The sequence below is a fragment of the Accipiter gentilis genome, chromosome 2, assembly GCF_929443795.1.
Source record: "Accipiter gentilis chromosome 2, bAccGen1.1, whole genome shotgun sequence".
In the NCBI taxonomy this organism is placed as follows: Eukaryota; Metazoa; Chordata; class Aves; order Accipitriformes; family Accipitridae; genus Astur; species Astur gentilis.
In genome coordinates, this window is record NC_064881.1 from 31,154,786 (window position 1) to 31,178,043 (window position 23,258).

At 35.8% G+C, this 23,258-nt stretch overlaps 1 protein-coding gene across 8 annotated transcripts in view; it reads left to right on the forward strand.

Moving 5' to 3' along the window:
- VPS13B (vacuolar protein sorting 13 homolog B) overlaps nucleotides 1-23,258 on the forward strand; it is a 485,377-nt gene that overhangs the window by 244,479 nt on the left and 217,640 nt on the right. For all 8 annotated transcript variants that reach the window (XM_049818749.1, XM_049818740.1, XM_049818775.1 and 5 more), the window contains 4 exons: nucleotides 920-1,047; nucleotides 7,897-8,131; nucleotides 15,067-15,287; nucleotides 20,083-20,289. In XM_049818749.1, coding sequence (XP_049674706.1) covers nucleotides 920-1,047; nucleotides 7,897-8,131; nucleotides 15,067-15,287; nucleotides 20,083-20,289 — 791 coding nt within the window. The remainder of the gene's footprint in view (nucleotides 1-919; nucleotides 1,048-7,896; nucleotides 8,132-15,066; nucleotides 15,288-20,082; nucleotides 20,290-23,258) is intronic.

Consider the following 23,258-nt stretch of genomic DNA (forward strand, 5'->3'; position numbering starts at 1 on the left):
CAATTTAGTTTAAAATGAAGTCATGAAGACTTCATAATTTATTCCTGCAGTTTTGTCAGCTCAACAACATGTAGGCCAAAACTGAAAACATTAAAGAAGCTGACAATAATTTGGTGAGTATCCCGAAACACAAGAAGGAGGATATTCTGAGAGAGATGACAGGAGGAACTATGTACCACTCATACAGTCATTAATGAATTTGTAGTTACTACTTGATCTCCTCACTAGTGCTCTTTTGAAGTTCTACTATGTCCCTATGCAACTAAATGCTTCTGTTATCTAAAATCTTCATAATAATATATTCATGTTATTAAATAACTAACAATATAAAGAAATTTCTCTTTTTACTAGAAAACATTGAATTTTGCTGAAATGTTTCATACTTTAGTACCTTTAAGCTTGACAAAGTAAGAAAATGCTTTAAGTTTTGTGCCTTTTTTTGGAAGCACGCTCAAGTTTCTGTTAAGCTAATTTTATAAAGAAAACAAATCAAAGGCTGTGATTTAATATGGGCTGTCTTTCATTTCTTACAATGAGTTTAGAAAACTAAAACCTTCTTTAGATTACACTGGCAGCAGTGTATGTGAAAACTTCTTAGATTGCTATTTTGTCACCAAATAGGTTATCACACTTTGAAAACTGTCTTAATTTGCTTAGGTCAAACATTCTTCATAATATTTTCTTAGTGGTTTACGTTTTAAAAGTTTAGGCATTTCATTTCATTGCATTTCTCACCAGGCTTAGCTGATACGGTTGTATTGCCAAGTTTAAAACTAATAATAGACATACTGTTATTATGTCCATAGTGAGAGAAAATCTCTTTTAGAATTTAAAATCAGTATTTTTTTTCTTTGTTACCAGTAAGTATATTACGTAGTTATATATTCTTTCTGTAACTGAGTTTTGTTATTTGCACTAGAATCTCGTCCTTTGTCACTTCCTGTGAAAACCATGCTGAATTCATCTGAAAGCTGCAGAAGTCCTGAAGAAAGAATGAAGGAATTTATTGGAATAGTGTGGAATGCAGTTAAGTGCCTTACACTTCAGGTAAGATGAAAAGGAAGTGGAAAAAAACTTATGTCTTTCCAAGCTTTATGATACTTTTTATGCATCCTAGTGCTTTTTATTAGAGGGTTTTTAAAGGAGCTCCTGAGTTTTATTGTCTTATTTCAGTAGTTTCGAAGTCTTAGAGAATGAAAAATAAAATATAGATTTGTGGTAAATTAAGCAAAGAATGCTTTGGGTTTAGAATATTAGTTTTTGAAATACTTTTTTATATATCTAAGGGGAAGATCCTTCAAAAAATTATATTAAGAAAAAAATGCTTGTTACACTTTTCTGTATTATAAACATAGCTATACACTTTTTTATCCATAGTTAGACTTGCAGAATACCTTCCTTTATAAAAATATTTGAGGGAAGTGTGTAGGATAAATCCCTTCTTAGGGTATATGATGCATTATGATCTTATACAGTCATGGCTCAGCTGCTTACTTGTCTACCTTTTCATAGATGACCACTTCGACTAAACCAGATTGCTCTAGATTGTGATCGCTGATCAGTAAAATCAGAGTTTTCATGTAGCAGTATATATGCATGTTATACACAAAAAAGACCATGTTAGAAGTCCAGTGTTAAGACTGCATGATCAAATACTAGATTTGCTAGAAATGCTGGAATTAGGACTCTGTTCTTCCAAGTACATATCAAATGCCTGCTTAGAAATTACCTTAGTTTAGAATTACTATAATCTGCACCTTTTGAACAGTACTTTCTATGAGATCGGTATTTTATGGTATGCCAACATATAGCAGCAAAAACTGTTTTTGTGTTAAAAAAATAAAAAAAAAACCCTCCTATTTCTGACAGAAAGTAATTGTTGCGTGTGTATTCCTTCTTCCTAACAAGAAGTATATTTATTTGTATACAGGTTCATCCCAGAACCTGTGTCTGTCTTACTTCCATTTCATGCAGAAAGTACTTTGGGTTCAAAATATTGGAAAGTTTGAAATTTTAAGTTTTGCCTGAGCGAGAACTTCAGATTTGTGACTTGGTTGCAGAAGATACTGAAGTCGAGGAGATGCTTTCTATTAACTCTGTTTCATTTTTAGCCCTCTTTTTCATCATTGTTTCATGAGTATTTTGCTTGTTTTCTTTTCTTTGTTAATGTTGTCATCACTGGAGATTCAAATGGCTAGATAAGGGAAGTCAAGAGAGAGAATTTGCAAGGTGTTTGAAGGAAGCCCTGTATTTTTGTTATGTGTCTGGGTGATACTTAGCACAATGAGACTCCCTATATAAATGATGCTTACAGTTTGAGTCTTAATAATGAGGATGATGAAGAGTTGGATCCCAATAAATGGGAAAATTGAATCAGGACTAAGATATTGTGCTCGTACATTGTGAGCAACCATCAAAGTGAATTTGTTTTGAAGAATGGTTAAGATACTGACCAGCTAAAAATGAAGTTTGCTTGTTACCAAGTAGAAAAAAAAAGGTTGTGTTCAAACTAGTGGGGTTTTTGTGGAGGTGAAAGTTGATGACAGTGATAGGCACATGTTTTCTCAGAGTAATTTGTAAATATATCTGGGACATAATACACTCACTATAATAAAAGCTTATGACTCTGTTTTTCTATTCAAGTACAGTATGATATATTTATTTTATTAACATAATATGCATTTTATTAAACACGTAAATATATTTATAGATTAAATTTGTACAAATTTTCCATATTTTATTATCATTTGGCATGAAAAAGGAAAATTTCTAGAATATTTTGTCTGGTTAAATGCTGGAACACTTAGACTGTTTTTTCTAAAGCTATTTTCATGTTCCTGGATCTGTTATTAACATGAGTGTAGAACAGAAAAGTCTGTAGTTGTCGTCAGATAAAACAGAACTTCATAACTTAAAATCATCAAAGGATTATTCTTTTAGTGGAAGTTTGAGTAAGTAAATGTGTTTGGAACCAAAGTAACTGGAAAGTTTATTTTGGATCCAAAGCTGGTACTTGCTTAGCCCTAGCCCTGGCTTGCTCATGATAGAATATTGCATGAAGATTTTGTGCATTGGAGTTCTGGTAGACTATTAGTATTTAAGTGAAAAGACCTTCATACTTAACTATAAAAAGTTGTTTTTATTATTTAGTTGTTGTAGGATTTTATATGCACCCTCGAAGTGTTTTTGGCAACTACACTGTGTAGGTGGGTAATGCTCACTTTTCACGTGTTGTTCATACTAATAGTTGCTAAAACTGTAGAGCAGTATCGACACAATTATTTTTAATTGGTTGTTAATGCTGAATTCCAGTGAGAACAATGAGGGATCTGTATTAAAAGCAAATGAATTAAGGAGTAATGTTGCAATGAATGCCAACTAAATAAGAGTGTAATTATTACATATGAAACAGCCAGATATTCCAGATGCTTTTAAATATCCCTGTAATTATTTGAAAAAATGAGTCTGTTTCCTGAAATTATTGAAAATAATATTTTCTTTAAAGCATATAACTTGTACAAAATTTTAGTCAAAGTGAAACATTGATTGAAAGAACAGAAACGTAAGGATGAGATTGACTAGAGTTCCTGTTCTTTGAACAGTGGTCTTCATTCATGGGTCAGGAAGAGATTCTGTGACTTGTAACTTAGCAGTTACAGCTATCCGCAGTTACGAGATAGGATGATTTCTTAAATTGGTTACTTACCACAAACTGACAAAAAAAGAAATTTTCCATAACTAAATAAAAACTTTTAAAAATTAAGCTTTCTCACAAAAGAATAGGAATACTGTGTAGTACTAAAACATTGTGTTTTAAGTGGTCAAAGAAAACGCAGCTGATCCTTATTATACTCATTTGTCTGTACAGGTAGCCTGCTCTCTTAGTTCTCTTACTCATGTGCTCTGCTTTCCATTAATATCATTTTTACTTTTTGTCATACTTCAAAACATGAATTTCTGGCCTGCCTTTTTAAATTCTAACAAACGGTGCATGTCTGGCTCAACTGCAGATGGTCTAGTTGGGTAGAGCTAATTTGGATGTCAGAGGCTGAGGTATGGTCTTACAATGACTACACCAGAACCTCTGCATGAGATGTGTAAAAGTGGTTCTTTGCAATTTTGGGAGTCATTGCAAGATTATATTCTGGACTTGAAACTCCAGAAAAACATATTAGCCTTTCTGCCAAGAACATATGATGGATGATGACTAATGCAGAGAGAGGCTACTTCCCAGGAGACACCTTTATGTGTGTGTCACCTTGTGGGTCATCTTGAATGCCTCTAATTGGTTTATACAGCTATAAAATGTGGGTTAGGGAAGGGAATGTCTGTATGGTTTCACTGTCATGAAAGGCTGTGAAGACTCTTGTACAGCCTGTCCCTCTTTGTTGCACTTGTGCAGGACAGCTATGGTGTGTCACTTGTTTTGTTTTACTCCCTCCCATCCACCCTCCTCAGTTCAGAAGACCTAATTCTTCTGCAGTATATATTGCACTGTTCTCTCTATCGAGAAACATTCTCTTTTTATAAAATTTGAATTAAAAATACCCCATTTATTTCAGTAACCTAATACTTTCTCCTCTTTATACAAAAAGTCTTAACGTAATTGCACCTTTTTAGGCTTATATATTACTAAAAAGTTAGAGTGATATGTTTTGCATAACTTATAGAAAGTAGAAGGGAAAATACTGCTTGCTTCATTGGTTTATCTTTAGTGTACGTTACTTAGCATGTATAGGCCTTGACATAATAGAAATGAAAATAGGGGGTGATTCTGTTTCAAGAATTTGTAATAATTCCTTCTCTTTAACACATGAATGTGTTCAGTATTGGCAAAAGAACACGTTGCTACCAAAACTGAAATAAGATCCTTGAAACAGAAAGGATGTTGCCATGGAAAAATGAAGTAACACTCAGTGCAGCTGCGAAGCATTAATGAATAGGATATTTTTTTAAAAGATCATTTGTGTTTGGTGTGGCTTGGAGGGTCCCAACCAGATGGTTTCCATGAACAGGATCTGACCCCCAGCTTGAGGACTTCTTACTGGCAGATTACTTCATTTTCTTTCCCTTGGATTGTCAGATCCTTACATTAATGCAAGATTTACTGCTGCAGATTTATATTCAGTTACATAAATCAGTCACATTTTACATTAAATTCACAATTTTAGACACACAGTTTAACAGTTATTTAAAAAGTGTAAAAAGATTTATATGATAGCTTTAATATATGCTATTGATGTAGTATAATTTTAAGAATTTGGATTACATATATTTTAAAGCACTTTCCGATTGGTGAAGCAATCTGTAACACACATTCTCACTTTTGTCCAACATATAATTCCATCATTTTAGGTGCACGCTTCTATTCCTTCATCGGAACTTGTTATTAGACAGATGTCCAGATTCTGTCAGATGAAAGTACACAAATTCCATTGAAGTTGATAGTTGTGTGTAAACAGCATCTGCCTATGAGAAGTTCAACAGGTGCAATTCAATTTTGCACTTATTGAACCCTTGTGCATCCAATTTGGCAATTTCTTATTGCATAATTTGCCCAAAAATGTGGAATTTCGACATATGTTCATTCTGTTGGCCTTTGAAATCCTGCAATAATTTTTTGCAAAATTCACTTATTTATATAAAACTTTAAATGAAACACAAGTAAGCAAAACATATCTGTAAGCAAATCTGTAATATTACATATGGAGCACCTGATGCCATTGTGTAAATCCCACCAAAATTCATGGTCCAACTCCCATTCAGTTGTTTGAAATTGAATGGCAAAGTAGCTGCCTATGTAAACAAGAAATTCCCTCAGGCATTTGAAGGAGTGAAACTGTTGTGATTCCACTTCAATATTATTGATATGGCAAAGTAGAATAAAACAAAAATGATTTGAAGAGCTTGTCTTCAGTACAAAGCTGTATTGAACAGTAAATTAAGTGTAAAAAAAAATCTACTGAGTATTGAGATATCTTTTCAAGAGTACTTTGTAAAACATCTCCTGTAGACCCTGCTGCTGGTAATGTGATGAAGTATAGTATCTCTCCAAGTTGGTGGAATTTTGGGGTTATTATTACCACATGGTTTGCATATCCAGGCAGCATTTGATGTTAATTGTCATGGATATATATATATATATGAAGAGCGCATGATTTGTTATAAACTGTTTACTCAGCAAATGCACTGATAAAACAAAAGTTATACTGATCATAAGTTCTTTTGTCATCTATTTATCATTATCCCAAAATGCCTTGACCTGCAACCTATTACTAATAGACCAGAAAATGATCTAATGTGTCACTGTAAAAATCTTTGCAAATTGACACGACTAATTTACCAGTTAAAAAAAAACAAAACACAAATCTATTACATCTGTAACAATACACCGTTGCTTTTCATCCAGTATAAATAAAGTACACTCTGCAACCTTGGATCAATAAACTACTTATCAAAGATGTAATTAACTTCATTGTACAACTCAAACAGTTCTAAAACTAGAAACAAACACAGACTTCATGTAACAATGTATTTATTTGTGCAAAATTCTACTTACATTTTTCTGCAGTGAATTCTTGTCAGTTTGTCTAAGCAAAAGGGCACCAAAAAGCTGAAATAAAGATGAATATCTGTGTTCTTGCTAGCCTGGCAAAGTACTTATGGTGCTGGGGAATTCCAGCTCTATTGCAAATCACTGTTGCGGTCTTGAGGGACTATTAGCCTTCAGGGGAGGGTATGGAGTACAAACCTTGGTTATCAGTTCTAAGCTGTGATGTCTTTAATGATTTCAAATTGAAAGACTGTTAGTAAGTTTACAGCAAACAAATGTTCTTTTATCACAGCTACAAATATCATCTTGTGTCCAACATTTTGTACACCAGACTTTTCCAAAAAGTGTGAAGAAATGAGCTGAATCATAGCTTGTACTTGCTAACAGAGTGTTTTAAGTGTGCAGGCTGTTAGGGCTATTTGATATCCAGGTGCAGAATACTACTTGTAAGAGCCAAGTAACAGTCTATAGCTTACAGGAAGACTAAGTCTATAGCTTACACGACCTCTGAGTTAACAAGTCGTGATGAATTCAGTTCTTGGTTTGGGCTCACTCAGCCTTGCTAGAAGCTCATGTGGAGGTGGCAGAATGGTGAGAAATGTTTCAGGGTAATAGCATTGCTTGAAAATAAAGAACAAAAAAGTGCTATTACATATGAAACAATATGCACTACTTCTGATTTGCAATGAAAACAGGACAAAAGCTGTATAAACTTTGTGAACTTTATTTCTCTTTCTCTTTGGGCATGTATGTACCTATCCATTTGTTTCAAAGTCAGTTTTTCACTAAAGTTTCTATTTTTTCCTAGTTTACCTGATGATTAACCTTTTTGTACGTGCTCATTACACCTGACTACAAAGTAAAGACAGAATTTTCCCTGAAATAGGCTTTATAGAAGTCTTTATAGAAAGTAACAGCATATAAAATGTTGGTCAGTTCTAGAGACTTAGCTATTGCTAACAAAAGCTAATGAACTGCAGAAAGAGGAGGGCTTTCTCAGCTTTATTGTGAGAATGTTTTCTGACTCAGTTATGCTTCTTGTAAAAAGCTGTTGAAATATAGATAGATGTATATTTGGTTTATGCGGCAATACCTTTCTGATCAAATTTACAGACCAAAATCACACTACTTCTTCCCTCCCCTGCCATAATCATAATTTACAGGAATGTATTATTTTCTAATGCTTTGTGTCACCTTTCCTCTTAATTCAACTAAAAGCTAAGACTATTTTCAATCAGCTGTGATAGCTGAGTAACTTGAGATTTTGTACCAAGATGGATACTCCACTCTGGGGGAAAAATAGTAATGTTTCTGAGAAATCTTTCTTGGCTTTGTTTTTTCAGCTTGAAGTGCAATCTTGTTGCGTATTCCTTCCCAATGATAGCCTGCATTCCCCAAGTACTATTGTGTCGGGTGACATTCCTGGGACTGTGCGAAGCTGGTACCATGGGCAGGCCAGTATGCCTGGGACACTTGTTGTCTGCTTGCCCCAGATAAAGATTATGAGCGCTGGACACAAACACATGGAACCATTGCAGGAAATCCCATTCGTTGTGCTGAGACCCATCCTGGAAGAAGGTAGTGTGATAAACTCAAAAAAGCTTACTCTTTAATTTCCATTTTTTACTGTTATTAAAATTATCTTCATTTTATTTTGAAAACTTCTGATGTTGTGCTGCTTTTTTAGCAATATGTTATGTAGATGACTAGAAATACTAATGACAGTGTTTGCCCCACAGAAATCAAAGTGAAACTTATCATCAATGAGAGAGTTTTGTTCTATGTTTTGTATGTTTGTTGAAGCCAAAAGAATTCAGAAGTGCAGTTTTTACCTTCATTGGTTTTGACATTTGAGTTACTGTGTAGCCACAAACAGTTGTTTTTTTGCAGCAGGAAGGGGCAGTGAGTTGCAAATTCCACAACAGAAAGGAGGTGGGTTAGCGTCTCATGCCACCTTTGCTTGAGAAAAAAAAAAAAGGTCTTGGAACTAACATTCAGACTGGACATTAGGAAAAGGTTCTTCACTGAGACAGTGGTTGGTCACTTGAACAGGCTCCACAGGGAAGTGGTCACGGCACCAACCCGGTCAAAAGTTCGAGATGTGTCTGGACAACACTCTTAGACCTGTGATCTACTTTTAGGTAATCCTGTGAGGAGCAGGGATTTCAACTTGATGATCCTTATGGGTCCCTTCCAACTTGAGATATTCTGTGATTCAATGTAAGATGAGAAAATAAATAAATATAGCAGACTATCAAAAGAAAAGAAGGAGGATTTTATTGGTCATCATGATAGGCAACAATTGTGTTCTGTTTTGTATCTATAGGGATTGTAACAAGGTTTTTGTAGAGATTTGAAGAAAAAAATTAAGGTTTATACAAGTGTTTACGGGGAAATGCTCTTGTGCATAGGCTAAGGATGAGAAAAAGTACTGTAGTTCTTATTTGAAAAGGTAATATTTGATAGAGATTTGAGCTGTAGACCAATTTGAGGGAAAAATCAGCTTTTAACATTCTGCAACTGATGGATAAATGAAAGGAGGGAATAAGCTGTAAAGGACCTAGCAAGTGCAAGCAAGCTACTTATGTTCAGTATGATTTTTTTAAAACATAGAACCCTTAGAAATTATCAAAGTAAATAGTAAATGGACTTGCAGCAGTATCCTGAAGGACTACTGATGTAAAAATCTTATTCTACAGATATTCATGTGAAAAACTGTGTATTGGAAATAGGTGAGGCAAGTATCCCTAACAGTCTTGAGTCTTGCAGTTTGGGTTTATTTTAATGGCATCCGTGAGATCTAGCCTCATAACCAAGTGTAAAATTTCATGGAAACGCTGGTTCTTGTGGTTTAACCCCAGTGGGCAACTAAGCACCCCACAGCCACTTGATCAGTCCTCCGTAGTGAGGTGAGGAGAGAATCGGAAGGGTGAAAGTGAGAAAACCCTTGAGTTGAGATAAAGACAGTTTAATAGGTAAAGCAAAATCCGTGTGCACAAGCAAAGCAAAATAAGGAATTAAATTGATACTTCCCAGTAGCAGGCAGGTGTTCAGCCATTTCTGGGAAAGCAGGGCTCCATCACACATAACAGTTACTTGGGAAGGCAAATGCCGTAACTCCAAATGCCCTTCCCTACCCTCCTTCCCCTAGCTGTTATTCCTGAGCATGGCGTCATATGGAATGGGATATCCCTGTGGTCAGCTGGGGTCAGCTGTCCCAGCTGTGTCCCCTCCCAACTTCTTGTGCCCCCCCAGCCTCCTCGCTGGTGGGGTGGGGTGAGGAGCAGAAAAGGCCTCGGCTCTGTGCAAGCACTGCTCAGCAATAACTAAAACATCCCCGCATTATCAAACACTGTTTTCAGCACAAATCCAAAACATAGCCCCATACTAGCTACTATGAAGAAAATGAACTCTATTGCAGCCAAACCCAGGACATTGGGGTACACTTAGTTCATTATTGTATTCTTGAACTATATTATTTGGAAAGAATTGTTGCTGGTTTGTGTATTTGTTGTAAGATGAAGAGAGGAAGATGTAGCAATTGTTCCATTGCTTTTGTGACAGCATTTTCTGGGAAAAAATATATTTTTTTCTGCATACTTATTGCTGAAACATAAACAATTATAAAGGGTATGCTATGAAAAAGTATGTCAAAAGCACATTCTGGAGCTACTCCTGTTCCTGCCATCTGAAATTAATTTTGATTTATAACAGTGTTTTCCCACTCCCTTAGTTCTGCCACTTATATTGGACCCTTCTCCTCCTTCTTGTATTTCACCTTAACTCACATCAACAAAAATAAAATTGTAGTTTTTAATACTGAAAGTCATATTGGAGATAGCTGCCAACTGAAAAGGAAAAAAAAAATAAGAGGGAGAGAATGATATATGTGTTTTTCCTAATAACTTTCAGTAGGAATGATCTAATTTGCTAATCATAGTGATAGATGAAAGATAAATAAATTTAATGAAAGTCTTTTGTTTGTTTTAAACTGATGATGTCACTTAAACCAATTATGAAAATAAGAAGTCGTTTGAATTTTTTCAAACCCAGATTTGAAGGAAAGATCCTAGTGAGAGAAAAGAATCCCCCTGTTTGGGATAAAGCCTATGGTAAGGAATTTATTTGTGTGTGGCTTTGTGCTCTGGGAATAATGCCAAACAGAAGTTCTCACAATCTTGATATTTTTGATTTTCTAATAGCACTGTTGCCTTCTCCCATGCCAAAACTCCCCCTTAAACAGACTGTTAAACAGTTTTTTCAAAGCTTTTAAGTCACCTTCTTTGTTTCTTCCCATGCAGAGGTAAATAATTTTTATGGACTTTTATTGGGAGAGTTTCTTAATTTGCATTCTGTCTTTGAACAAGACTTCAGGGGCATACCATAATTCTTAAGACATGTTAGCATCTCTCTGAAATCACATTTATTGATCCTTGCTTTTCCTGAAAACTATTTTTTGAATCATTCCTTCTTTTATAAAGAAGATATAAGTAAAAGGCTTGTTCACAAGGATGCATGTTACTTTTAAGAAAGCTGTATGCCCACTCATATATTTTTCTTGTTATACGAAAAACTAAAAGAGAAGGAAAAGGGAGCATAGTCATATTGTCATTTGGGGATATTGCAGCCTACTCACAGAGACTTACTGACCTCAACATGTCAACGTACTGTAAAAATAGCTTCTACAATATCCCACAGTCAGGTCTTTCCATTTGTTTTCAGAGTTCTGATACATTTCTTTTCTGACATAATTGTAGTTTGTAGGAATACTTAAAAGAACATTTTAAGTACAGTACTTTGATTCAGAAATGTAATTTAGCTCAGTAATACTAAGTAACATATGAACAGAAATGGATTTATCTATGTAAAGAATGAGATATTCTGTTGAACTTCTGTGGAATAACAAGTACAACTAAGTTCATAAAAATGTATTTAATTACATTAAATATTATCTTTATAGTTCAAATCAATCAGATGATAGATCCATGAGGTAGTATTCACTGAGGATATTAAAACAGAATCACAGATTCATAGAACAGCCCAGGTTGGAAGGGACCTTGAATGATCATGTGGTCCAAACTTTTGTGGCAAAGGGAGCCTAGATTAGATTATCCAGCACCCAGTGTAGTCACTTCTTGAAAACCCCCACATCCCTGTGGAGATTGTTGCAGTGAATGATTGTTCTTAGTGTAAAAAATTTCCTTCTCATATCAAGATTAATCCTTTCCCGGTGCAACTTGTACCTGTTGCCCCTTGTATTCTCCATTTTGGCTCCTTGTGAAGAGGGGGACCTCTGTCCTGTTTGTAGCTGCCCTTTAAGTAAAATAGTTAGTAAGAAGAAATTAAATAGTTAGAAACTCAGTTTGAGCAGAACTGAAATGTTTAGGAAATTGCCTAGGGTGAGTTGTGACTTCCTGTGCATGCTTGTATAAATCCAACTTCAAATACTTGACAATTCATCCATATACTCTCTAAGTCCCAACCTATAGTGATAGGATAAAATGTGATAAATTTACAGTTGGACAAAATATGTTGTTATGATCCGGACTTCTGGACTGCTGGTCTTCCAAAATTTAAAATGTTGTAATAGGAAAATAAATTGAAGACATGAAGGGAAATTTTGCTTTGGGTAAAGCAAGCTTACCTTTTTAATTATTATAATTCAGAATCTTTTCCTGGCTTCCGCTCATGTTTGTAAACTGGTTACTGAATGTATACTGGCAATCATGTAGATCACTGTATTCCAAACATTTAAATCTGAGAGATGGCTTTTGTTTGTGAAATATGACAAATTATGTAACCTCACAGATTTTTTTAGCATATGTTTAAACTCACTAAGTTGTCAGGTGACTTGTAGGTAAATAGAAAATAAGGGCTTCTAGTACTAGTGTGTGAATTAATTATAATGAAATGTATAGGTCGTAAACTACTACAATATAACAGAAGCATATAGACTTCAACCTGCAAAAAAGGCAGTTAAATGTTTAAAGTAGAGTGGCAGTATGTTGCTATTCTTAGAAGTTATAATCATGTATTAGATTTTAAAAAATGTTCAACTTCAATATAATAACTGAAAATAATTTCTGTAAATTTTAAGATGAATATTTGACATTCAAACAGTGTGCTGTTTGAGTTTATATTCAATGTCACCATCTGTAAAACATGGTAATTATTGTATTTAACTTATCTGTTGTGGTTAATGATCTTATAAAATTAGTTCTGGCATTTTAGTGACATTCTTCAGTATGTGAATAGCAATGAAGTTCTGCATAAACAACTCGTTAATGTTGTGTTCGGCTGTTAGACCTCTCTAGTAGCTGAGTTTAAGTTAGAAAAGCCTGTGTGTTTGTGCTTACATTTGAAGTCTGTGGAACTAAGTCTCATCTGCTGAAAGTGAGCTCTGGACTTGGGCAGGGCCCTTAGGGCTTTCGACTGGGTGCACCTAGGATTATGCAGCCATACAGCTGCTTCCCTGTTGCCCGACTGGGAGGAAGTAAAACAGTGACCTAACATGTAGTGATTGCAGTATCTTTTTCTTTTAAACGTTGCATGTCACGTGAGAATGTAAGCGCATTGGAAATCCATGTAAAGACCCTGCAGTGTGAGTACAGAAGGAGAAATGAAGACTGAGTAGTCAAGAAGCTTTTTTGAACATTACAAAGGATACCTTTAGCAAGTCTGGGAGTAGATCCCAGATCATATGCATGATAAAGCTTTCATGGTCTCTCTCCTACCATTACTTATTTTAAACAAACAAAATTTCTGTTTTGTACAACTGTCAACATTGTGTACACAACATTATGTACAACTTCCACTTCTGCAGTCTGATTTTTAAGATAAAGAGAAGTGTCATATAAAAGTGAGAGCAAACATATAACAATTATTAGTAGTTAAGTACATTTATCAACATTGTACGTCATGCATATGGAAAGGCTTATGATGAGAATTAACTCTAGGTAAGAAACAAAGTGCATCAAATAACTACCAGAGAAAGTGCTTGCACATAGCAAAAATTTGTAATTATATATATTGGAAAAATAACTCAAACACTCTGTAGGAAAAGAGACTTGCTAAACTGTTGCAAATAGCAGATAAATTATGAATGCCAGTTCTTTGAAAATTGTCTGGTGATTGGGTCAGTCAACTGCCAAAGATCTGAAAGTGGTATTTACAAATCTAAGAAGCTATCAAAGCAGTTGAAATATCTTAATGAATACATTTTCAAGTTTTTTAAATCAGTAGTGATGTTTGAAGAAATTAAAAATAAGGATTTATCAGAGCAGTAGATCAGGAATTTACCAGAATCTTCAACCATACTAGGGGTCTTTCATGTGTATCTTTTGTAATCTTGCCCGTAAGAGATGTGGTGTGAGCTCTAGTTCCACTGAAGACAATGTCAGGTTTACTTATAATATATCGGTGTAAAAGAATCTCAGCAATTAGGTGACAAAATAATAGTATACATGGATAGTAAGGTTACATGTAGAGAAAATATCTGTGGCACTAACTTTTCCTTCCATCCTGCTAATAAATATTTTTTTAAATAAATTCTATGAACAGTGTTGCTTTTCATGTTTAGACACTTTGAATTAATTATTTACAGAGTTTCATAAAACCAATCTGCAAATGAATGCAGGTACGTTTTTTAAAAAAATGAATAAAGCAAGCAGAGGTACAACAACAAAAGGATTTATCAGGTGGACAGTTCCAGTATAGTCTTATAATGGTCACATAGTGTGTACGGAGCTGAAGAAGAGGTAATTGATAACATTAGTGCTAATTTTATAGTTGTAAATTTGCCATATCTTTACTACAGTGTTTGTTCAGCATACTGTGGTTTCTGTACATTGATAAAATTTGATTGGCATTTTCCTTTTAAGGTAGATAATGTATGCAGCATAGTAGAGTTAACATTCAGTATTTTCTTTGGATATTCTTTCTTTCTAATCCATGAAATATAAACGATGTTAATTTAATGTGGTGGTCACAGAGAAAAACAAAGTTCATGTGTGGTAATTAGAAACATGTCAATAGAGTTGACTTCGCATTTGAATTTTTTTCCATCTATTACAATTAATATTTTGTATTTCTTGGCTGACTGAAACTGGAAAAAATACAGATTGCTAACTACTTTAAAATTTCTAATCTGAAACCTTTCCAAAATATTTTCAAGTTACTTTGGCTGAGCTGAATTCTTCAGTGTGCAATAGCTTCAAAATGAACTACTGAAGTTTTCAGTTCTTTTGTAGTATGAGACACAGAGACTGTCCTGATATATGGTCTCCTGACCATATAAATTCATTTCTGGTGCCACCTGTGGAAGACAATAGAACTCTTACTAAAATATGGTGAAAAGATGTTTGGATCCAGCTTTGTTTTAGTGTCAAAACTTTAGAAAAGTTTCTTTTAAATAATCACAGTTAACACTTAATTTGTGCTTTTCTTTGTGCAAATAATAGCCTAGGGGGTTTTGCGCAATTATTTAACTGTTTTCCCTTCTTTTTAATCATTAGGTGATGCTTTTCCATGGACTGTTAGTCTGCATCATTTCAGTATATATACTCTTCTTGGACAACAGATGACACTTAATTTAGTGGAACCGATGGGCTGTACTTCTACTTTAGCTGTTACTTCCCAGAAACTGCTTGCTTCAGGGCCAGAATCCAGACACTCATTTGTTGTCTGCCTCCATGTCGACCTTGAGTCCCTTGAAATAAAATGCTCCAACCCCCAGGTTGGTATGTTTAATTGATTTATGAAAGGAAATTAAAAATAACTTGATTTAAGTACAATCGTTCTGCATTTTGTTGAAGACATTCTCTTCTATCTTAATTTTTTTTTGTTTTTTAACTGGGCCATCAAGATCAAGGTGCTTAGATTAAGATTTGCTTTGAAGCTCTCTCAAGTTTTGTAATTTAAACTCTTCTCAAAATGTAATAGCTACAGTATAAATGCATCTTTTGGCTGATGGAGTGAAATGAATTGCAGATGTACCATTAAACGCTATAGTGCTGTTCTGTCACTGTGGATTCATTTATTGAAGTGGTTTAGAGTAATTTTTTATCATATTTTCATAGAACTAACATTTCTTCGAACATAAAATGTTTTTTAGGCAAACAATGGTATCCTTTAGTAAAGGAAAAAAAACACCCAGATGAATGTGTGTAAACAAAAGTTACCACCTTATTTATGTTTATTAAAAGGCAAAGATGTTGCTAGATTTTCAGAAAGTGCACCCTATATTTTACTGACCTGGATCAAATTTGCTGTAGTTGCACATAGAGTAGGTTTTCTGTGCAAAATTTTGAGTAAACTTTATTGCAACTTGAATAACACTTTCCTGACAGTTGCAACATTTCCAGTGGTGCTGGAGAGAACACTCTTGTTCTTGGGAATAGCAAATCTGTTGAGGCCTGAATAGGGCTTTGCATTCATATGCTGTCTGCTGCAAAGTTTTAGCCATATGTAAGATTTTTCAAACGATGAAATGGACAAAATGGACTGTTTATTGCTTCATTTAATAGAAAGAAAGGGAAAGAACACAAAGTATTGTAATTTTCATCTGATAGACAGCACATCACGTTTGTAAAGACTTACGGACCGATGGCCTAAGTCTGGGAATACTAAAGCTAAGATGGCTGGTGTAATTTTAATGTTATCCCTTGTGTGTACTCATTACAATATGTTTCTCAGTCACATGCAGTTTTTCCCTTGCCGCCTTCCATGTTCTATGAATGGAACAAGTGTTTTGAAATATGTGTTTATCTTACCCTCAATGTGTGGTCTCCTGCCGCATCCACTACCTTCCATTCAAGTTATTTCTGACTCATTTGCTCCGTGCCATTATCTTCTGTGCTGGATGGGCTCACACTCACTAGGAAGAGCGTTGGTAGAGTGAGATTGTGCACTGAACATTGCAAACTAAAATTTGAAATTGAGCAGCCTCAGCAAGGTCTGCTCAGACTTGTAAAGCTGTATGACAGGCATGTTTGCACATATGAAGGGTTGTCACTGTGTTATAAATGTGTAAATAGGAAAGGACAAAATCATGATTTTGCTGACAATTTTATATTTAAAGACTTCTGAAAGTTTTACTTTGCAACTTTGTGGTATTTCCATAACATTTAATGAAGTCGCATGTGATAATTTCACAGCCTATAGAAACCTGCCTTATTCTGTATTAGTTTTCATAGAACTGTACAAAATTCATCTTGATATTGCAGCTATTCAGATAATTGGTAAATATTTTTGTATGTTCATGTAGCAAAATAGTTACTTACATTTGATTGGTACACTCAGTGAAATTTCTGCAAATTGTCTGATCAACTCTGATTTTTTAAAAATCTCCAATTAATCTCATGGTTAATATATGTAATACATTAATAGTAGCAATTTAGGAGTGGATTGGCATTGTTGTAAGTGGAAGCCGTATCTAAATTTGAGTTGCAAATAGAGTAAGTAAAGCACATTTTCAAGCTTTTCTACCAAAATATGATCAAATAATTTGTTTTGCAAACTGTAAGAAAATATTTGCACTAAAAAATGTACATTGTAAGCTCCATGTAAATCATATTACGAGTATAGTGAAATGTTAAAATGAAGTTGTGCAGTGGAATGTGAGACCAAATATTTTTGTCATAAAGGATGTCCTTGTACGCTGTGATGTTATTCATTTACTGAAGTATTATAATGACCAAAAGGATGCAGACAAATTATTTGAGTTTAGCGAAGATTCTTGAGCTGTACTTTCTCCCTTACATCTGCCTTACTTGTCCTTTCTGATTTACTTATGCAAAAGGGGAAAACCATCAGTCTTCTTTAACCAGATGTTCAAGAACAAAGATGGAAAATACAATTACATAAACAGCAGTTGATAGTTATAAATTCACAGTAGAGTAACTACGAAATTTGATTCTTTAGAATGACAGGCTGTATTTTGTCTGTAGATGACAGCCTTAAAGTAGGTGATACTTAGTGAATTTGTTAAATGGTAGCAAAGGTGAAGTATTTACTGTATGACTATTATGATTTAATATGAAACCATGTTCTGATGGTTGTATCCCTTTAAAGTCAATAGATACTTCCAGTGTGCAGAATTGCCAGGATATTGCCTTTTGTTGTAGTTTTCAATTTTGTAGTAATGTGTTATATTTTAAGTACAAAATGCTGTAGCGTATTGAAATTTACAGACTTTGCCAAGGAGTGAGTGGGGTCTTATTGAGTTATGTGTGGTTTTGCTGGGAGAGAGTGGAAGCAGTGAGAGAGGGAAGCTTTTCTTAACAAATACTGGCAGAGTTATTCCTATTTTTGTCATACCATTTTTCTCCTCTTGAATAGAGTGTACTAAAAATAATTATTATATATTAACTGATATGCTCAAAAATACTTAAAAAGGAGAGAGACCTTACACTTATATTAGCTCTTCTAATATAATCAGAAATGGATTTTCAAAACATTAAGACTACTAACTTGAAAAAGTGCAACCAACAAGAGAAGTAGAAATCCTTTCTTTTTAATGAGTAACAACCAATGGAATAAAATTAAGTGTATTAAAAAAAATCAAAGACATAACTTCAGCTCTTAATCTGAAGTTTTTAGATTTTATTTACATACAGACACATGCCTTCTTTTTTGTTTTAAAGAAGTTTTGTTGTGAGGCTTTTTCGTATTTTCTACTTTTTAACATATCTCCATGAAAATCATCTCCCTTTAATCAAAATGTGCCTTTTTTTGCTGGTGAACTTGTTGTTTTGTCTCTGGTTTCAGAGCAGGGTAGAGTATTAGGGTCATACTACTTGGCTGGCTGGTTGCTGGTGATGTTCAGAGAGATGGCTACTGCTGTCTGAAATAGCCACTGTTTCAGAGTGGCTGTAAAGATCCTAGCCTGAGCAATTTTTAAAAAATCTCCCTGACAACATAAGTAATTATTAGCTTTAATGGTTATGACTGTTGTAACCCCAATAAGTTTTAAACTATTCAGTGTTGAATTAGCTGATGACAAACCTCTTTACCTTGTATATGAATATATATGTAAACACAAAAGTTGCATCGTTCTTTCTTTTGCCTTAGTTTGTGCCTTTATGAACAGTAGCATAATTAAATTTCTGGAAGCCCTGCTTCATTAGACAAGTATAGCTTAAATTGTCCTTTGGTTTCTTGACAAAAAAATACTTTGAGGGACGGGCAGTTGCAAGCATGTATGATTTGGATAAGTGCCTGTATCCTATTAATTTTCTAGAGACTCTCTTGCCAGCAAAGTGTCAACAACAATTAATGTTATATTAGTCAATCAGATGGACATTATTAGTTGATCTTTGTGAGTTACATGGAAGAGACTTGGGAAAACTTAGAAATTTGTAATTAGTAATTTAAAGGCTGCCAGTGCATATTAGAGTGCTACAGACACAAAATATTTTAAATCATAACTAAAAGAACTTTTTGCCACAGCCAGAGTTATTCTTTGTCTATAGATTGGTGGGTATATGAAGGAAAAAAAAAGTACTGAGAAGTTTATCTCCTTTAAGGAAAAATTCTGTCTTTAAAAGAGTATATGACCTGCTCAGTGTAAGCCTTGGAACTTCAAAAGAAAATCCAAGATGAATTAAGAAGGTTTTTATAAAATTCCAGCACTTCACCTCTTAAGAAAGGACTGTACCATGTTCTTTGAGACTTCATCACACACTCTCACGCACAAAATCAAGTACTGTTTTATATCAAATGTAGATTGACAACAGCGTTTTTCTGCATCTGTTCTGCCCACATAAGAAGCCAGCTTCATAGAATAGATGTGTCCTGAGGCTTAAAGTTCTTATAAATATGAGAATTTCCATTTTTTATAATGGCAAGTTGGGTATGGTATCCAGCTGTGGATCTGCTTATATATTGTTTGCAGTTTTCTCTGAGCTTGTTTTATACAGTATATTGCAGTATGTTGTCACACAAATTCCATGATTAATGCTTATTTACAAAAACTTGTGTAAATATCTTAGAACTGAGTCAAACAGTGTGCAAGTTAAACAGTGTGTTTCTGAATATTGGAATGACATATGCCAGGAGATTATTGAGTTTGATAGTGGATGTTCTTCCTAAAACATACAATAGTTTCATATGCTGTGTGGGATCATTATTTTAATACCATTTAAATGAATAATTTTTTCATGGTTAATATTTCATAAAGTTTATATGTTTGCCTTTCTCTAGATGCAGTATCTATATGTATGAAATATACCACAAATTACTTATGTTTAATTGTTAAAATTGATATTAGTAAAAGTTTTACAAGCCCGTGGTATTGGTTATGTTTTTATGAGCTACATACGATATGTTTAGACAAAGTACAGATTATTTTTATCAAAATCACTATATGGTAACTGATGTTAATTATTTTTATTGCAATATAGTTGCTTATCAGAACATTATAATGGTGAGAAGTTCAGTTCTGCTACATTCTAAGTCTCAGTGGAGGACTTTGATGATTTTCCTTCATTAAGAAAATCTTCATCTTAAAAAAAGGGGTTTTTTTCTTTTAGGTGCAGCTTCTGTATGAACTGGCTGAAGTCACAAGTAAAGTTTGGAATAAAATTCAGAGGAAAGGAATTCTATATCAGTCTTCTGTCTATACTGAAACCATGACAGGACCCGCTCCTCCTAGCTCTCCAGTTAAGAGTAGTGTTGGTACTGCTCCACCAGATACCAGCACATACAGCCCATCTGCTGACATTGGGACCACTACAGAGGTAGGCTTTCTTAAAAAAAAAAAAAAAAAAAAAGTCATGTGAGTTCTGACTTACAAGGTGTGGTGTGCAGTCAAGTAAGAATCAGAAGGATCAGAAAGAGCAGTAGTGTCCCTATGGAAAGTAGCTTTGCCCCAATAAACTAATGAAGGATACTTCATTACTCAGTTTGGTGGAACAAGAGTAACGAGGGCAAAACAAAAGAAATTGCTGTATTGATCCTATATTTATTATTTGTCTGGCTTGTTTCTTTTTTAAGTGAATGAATATTGACTCTTGTCAGAAAGTTATGGTTAGTGTTTTCAGGTCAAGAAGCATAAAGCATTTTTCAAGTCCAGAATTATTATCATAGAATCAGAGAATGGCTTGGGTTTGAAGGGGCCTTAAAGATCATCTAGTTCCAATGCCCCTGCCATGGGTAGGCCACCTTCCGCTAGACCAGGTTGCTCAAAGCCCCATCCAGCCTGGCCTTGAACGCTTCCAGGGATGGGGGGCATCCACAACTTCTTTGGGCAACCTGTTCCAGTGTCTCACACCCTCACAGTAAATAATTTCTTCCTAATATCTGATCTAAATCTTCTCTCTTTCAGTTTAAAACCATTACCTACCCCTTGTCATGTCACTACACTCCTTATTAAAAAGAGTCCTTCTCCATCTTTCCTGTAGGCTCCCTTTAGGTACTGGAAGGCTGCTATAAGGTCTCCCTGGAGCCTTCTCTTCTCCAGGCTGAACAATCCCAACTCTCTCAGCCTATCCTCATAGAGGAGGTGCTCCAGCCTCCTGATCATCTTCCTGACCCTCCTCTGGAGCCACTCAAGTGGATCTGTGTCTGTCTTGTATTGGGGGCACCAGGGGTGACCACAGTGGGGTCCAGGTGGGGTCTCACGAGAGTGGAGTAGAGGGGGAAAATCACCTCCCTTGACCTGCTGGCCATGCTTCTTTTGATGCAGCCCAGGATACTGTTGGCTTTCTGGGCTGCAAACGCACATTGCTGGGTCATATTGAGCTTCTCGTCAACTGACACCCCCAAGTCCTTCTCTGCAGGGCTGATCTCAATCCACTCATCGCCCAGCCTGTACTTGTGCTTGGGACTGCCCCAACCTATGTGTAGGACCTTGCACTTGGCTTTGTTGAACTTCATGAAGTTTGCACAGGCCCATCTCTCAAGCCTGTCAAGGCCCCTCAGGATGGCGTCCTTTCCCTGCATTGTGTCGACTGCATCAAACAGCTTGGTGTTATCGGCAAACTTGTGGAGGGTGCACTCAGTCGCACTGTCTGTGTCACCCACAAAGATGTTAAACAGTGCTGGTCCCAGTACCGACCCCTGAGGAATGCCACTCGTCACTGCTTACCACTTGGACATTGAGCCGTTGACTGCAACTCTTTGTGAGTGCAACCATCCAGCCAGTTCCTTATACACCAAGTGGTCCATCCGTCAAATCGATGTCTCTCCAATTTAGGGACAAGGATGTTGTGCAGAAAGTGTCTAATGTTTTGCACAAGTCCCGGTAGATGACATCCGTTGCTCTTCCCTTATCCACCAAAGCTGTAACCCCATTGTAGAAGACCACAAAATTTGTCAGGCATGGTTTGCCCCAAGTGAAGCCATGTTGGCTGTCACCAATCACCTCCTTATTTTCCATGTGCCCTAGCACAGTTTCCAGGAGAATCCACTCCATGATCTTGCCAGGCACAGAGATGAGACTGACTGGCCAGTAGTTCCCCAGGTCTTCCTTTTATTCCCTTTTTAAAAATGGGGGTTATGTTTCCCCTTTTCCAGTCAGTGGGGACTTCTCTGGACTGCCATGACTTCTCAAATATGATGGAAGGTGGCTTAGCCACTTCACCTGCCAGTTCCTTCAGGACCTGCAGGTGCATCTCAGCAGGTCCCATGGACTTGTGCACCTTCAGATTCCTTAGATGGTCTCAAACCTGAATAGTAACTGGTGTCCTGGAAGTACCTGTGATACCTGTGCTGCTCATGAGTCATCCCAAGTAGCTTCAGCAGTCAGCCTGCCATGCTGAAGCCAGTCACTGTGATGCCTGAGTCAGTGGAGGGCTGCTGTGTGTAGACTGTATTGACAACCAGGAGAGGTACAGGGAGAGTGAAGGCTCCCAAGGCTGGCATTGCAGGTCACCCAGCTGTACGTTTACCCCAGGTCCATCCAGCCATTGTTACCCTCTACCTATGAACTACTTCTGGAGCTCAGTTCCTTCCTTTGTTTCAGCTGTCCGATGTCTCTGGAGTGCTTTGTAACTCGGTCACATGAGGATTTGCGTATGCAGCTTCAAATATAAGAAAGTTTGGCTGCTTGGTTTTATGTATTTCTGCTTCCTTAATTTACAGCACTGTGTAACTGCCTGGAGCAATCTGGTACCTAATCTTAATCTCTGTGTGTTATTAAGACTGTAAAATATTATTCTGAGGCATGGGAAGGAGTTTCATTTCTCTGCCATACTGAGGAAAGAAAGCTAATTCTTTTATCAGCGTGAATACAGTGTTAAACTTCATCCATGAGTATCATTAGCTGTGAGTCACCACGTTAGCTGATATGTAGAATGGGTGGTCACAGGAGGCTGTGCAACTGAATAGGCCTAGTATTTGTTATTTTCTTAGTGCCCCTGTCAGGCTTACTAGTTAGAATAATGAATTGGCCTTGTTTGTGCTCCAGGAGAGAGCCAAAAATGCGTAAGATGAGTTGAAGGTGTATCATACCAATGGTGTATGATACGTATGCAGTGCTTCATTCTTAACATAAAGCTATTAGAATGTGGGGAGACTGTTCTGAGAGACTGTTTCATTCTCAAGATAAACACAGCAATTTTGGGGGCACCCTGTAGAACAGCCTTGGAACACAGGCAAATACACAGCACTTTGAATGCTGAGTGCAATTACATATTCAACATTTGGCCAGACTGCTTTAACCCTATGTATGGTTTATATTAATTCCTGGGTTTGGAGAAAATGAAAT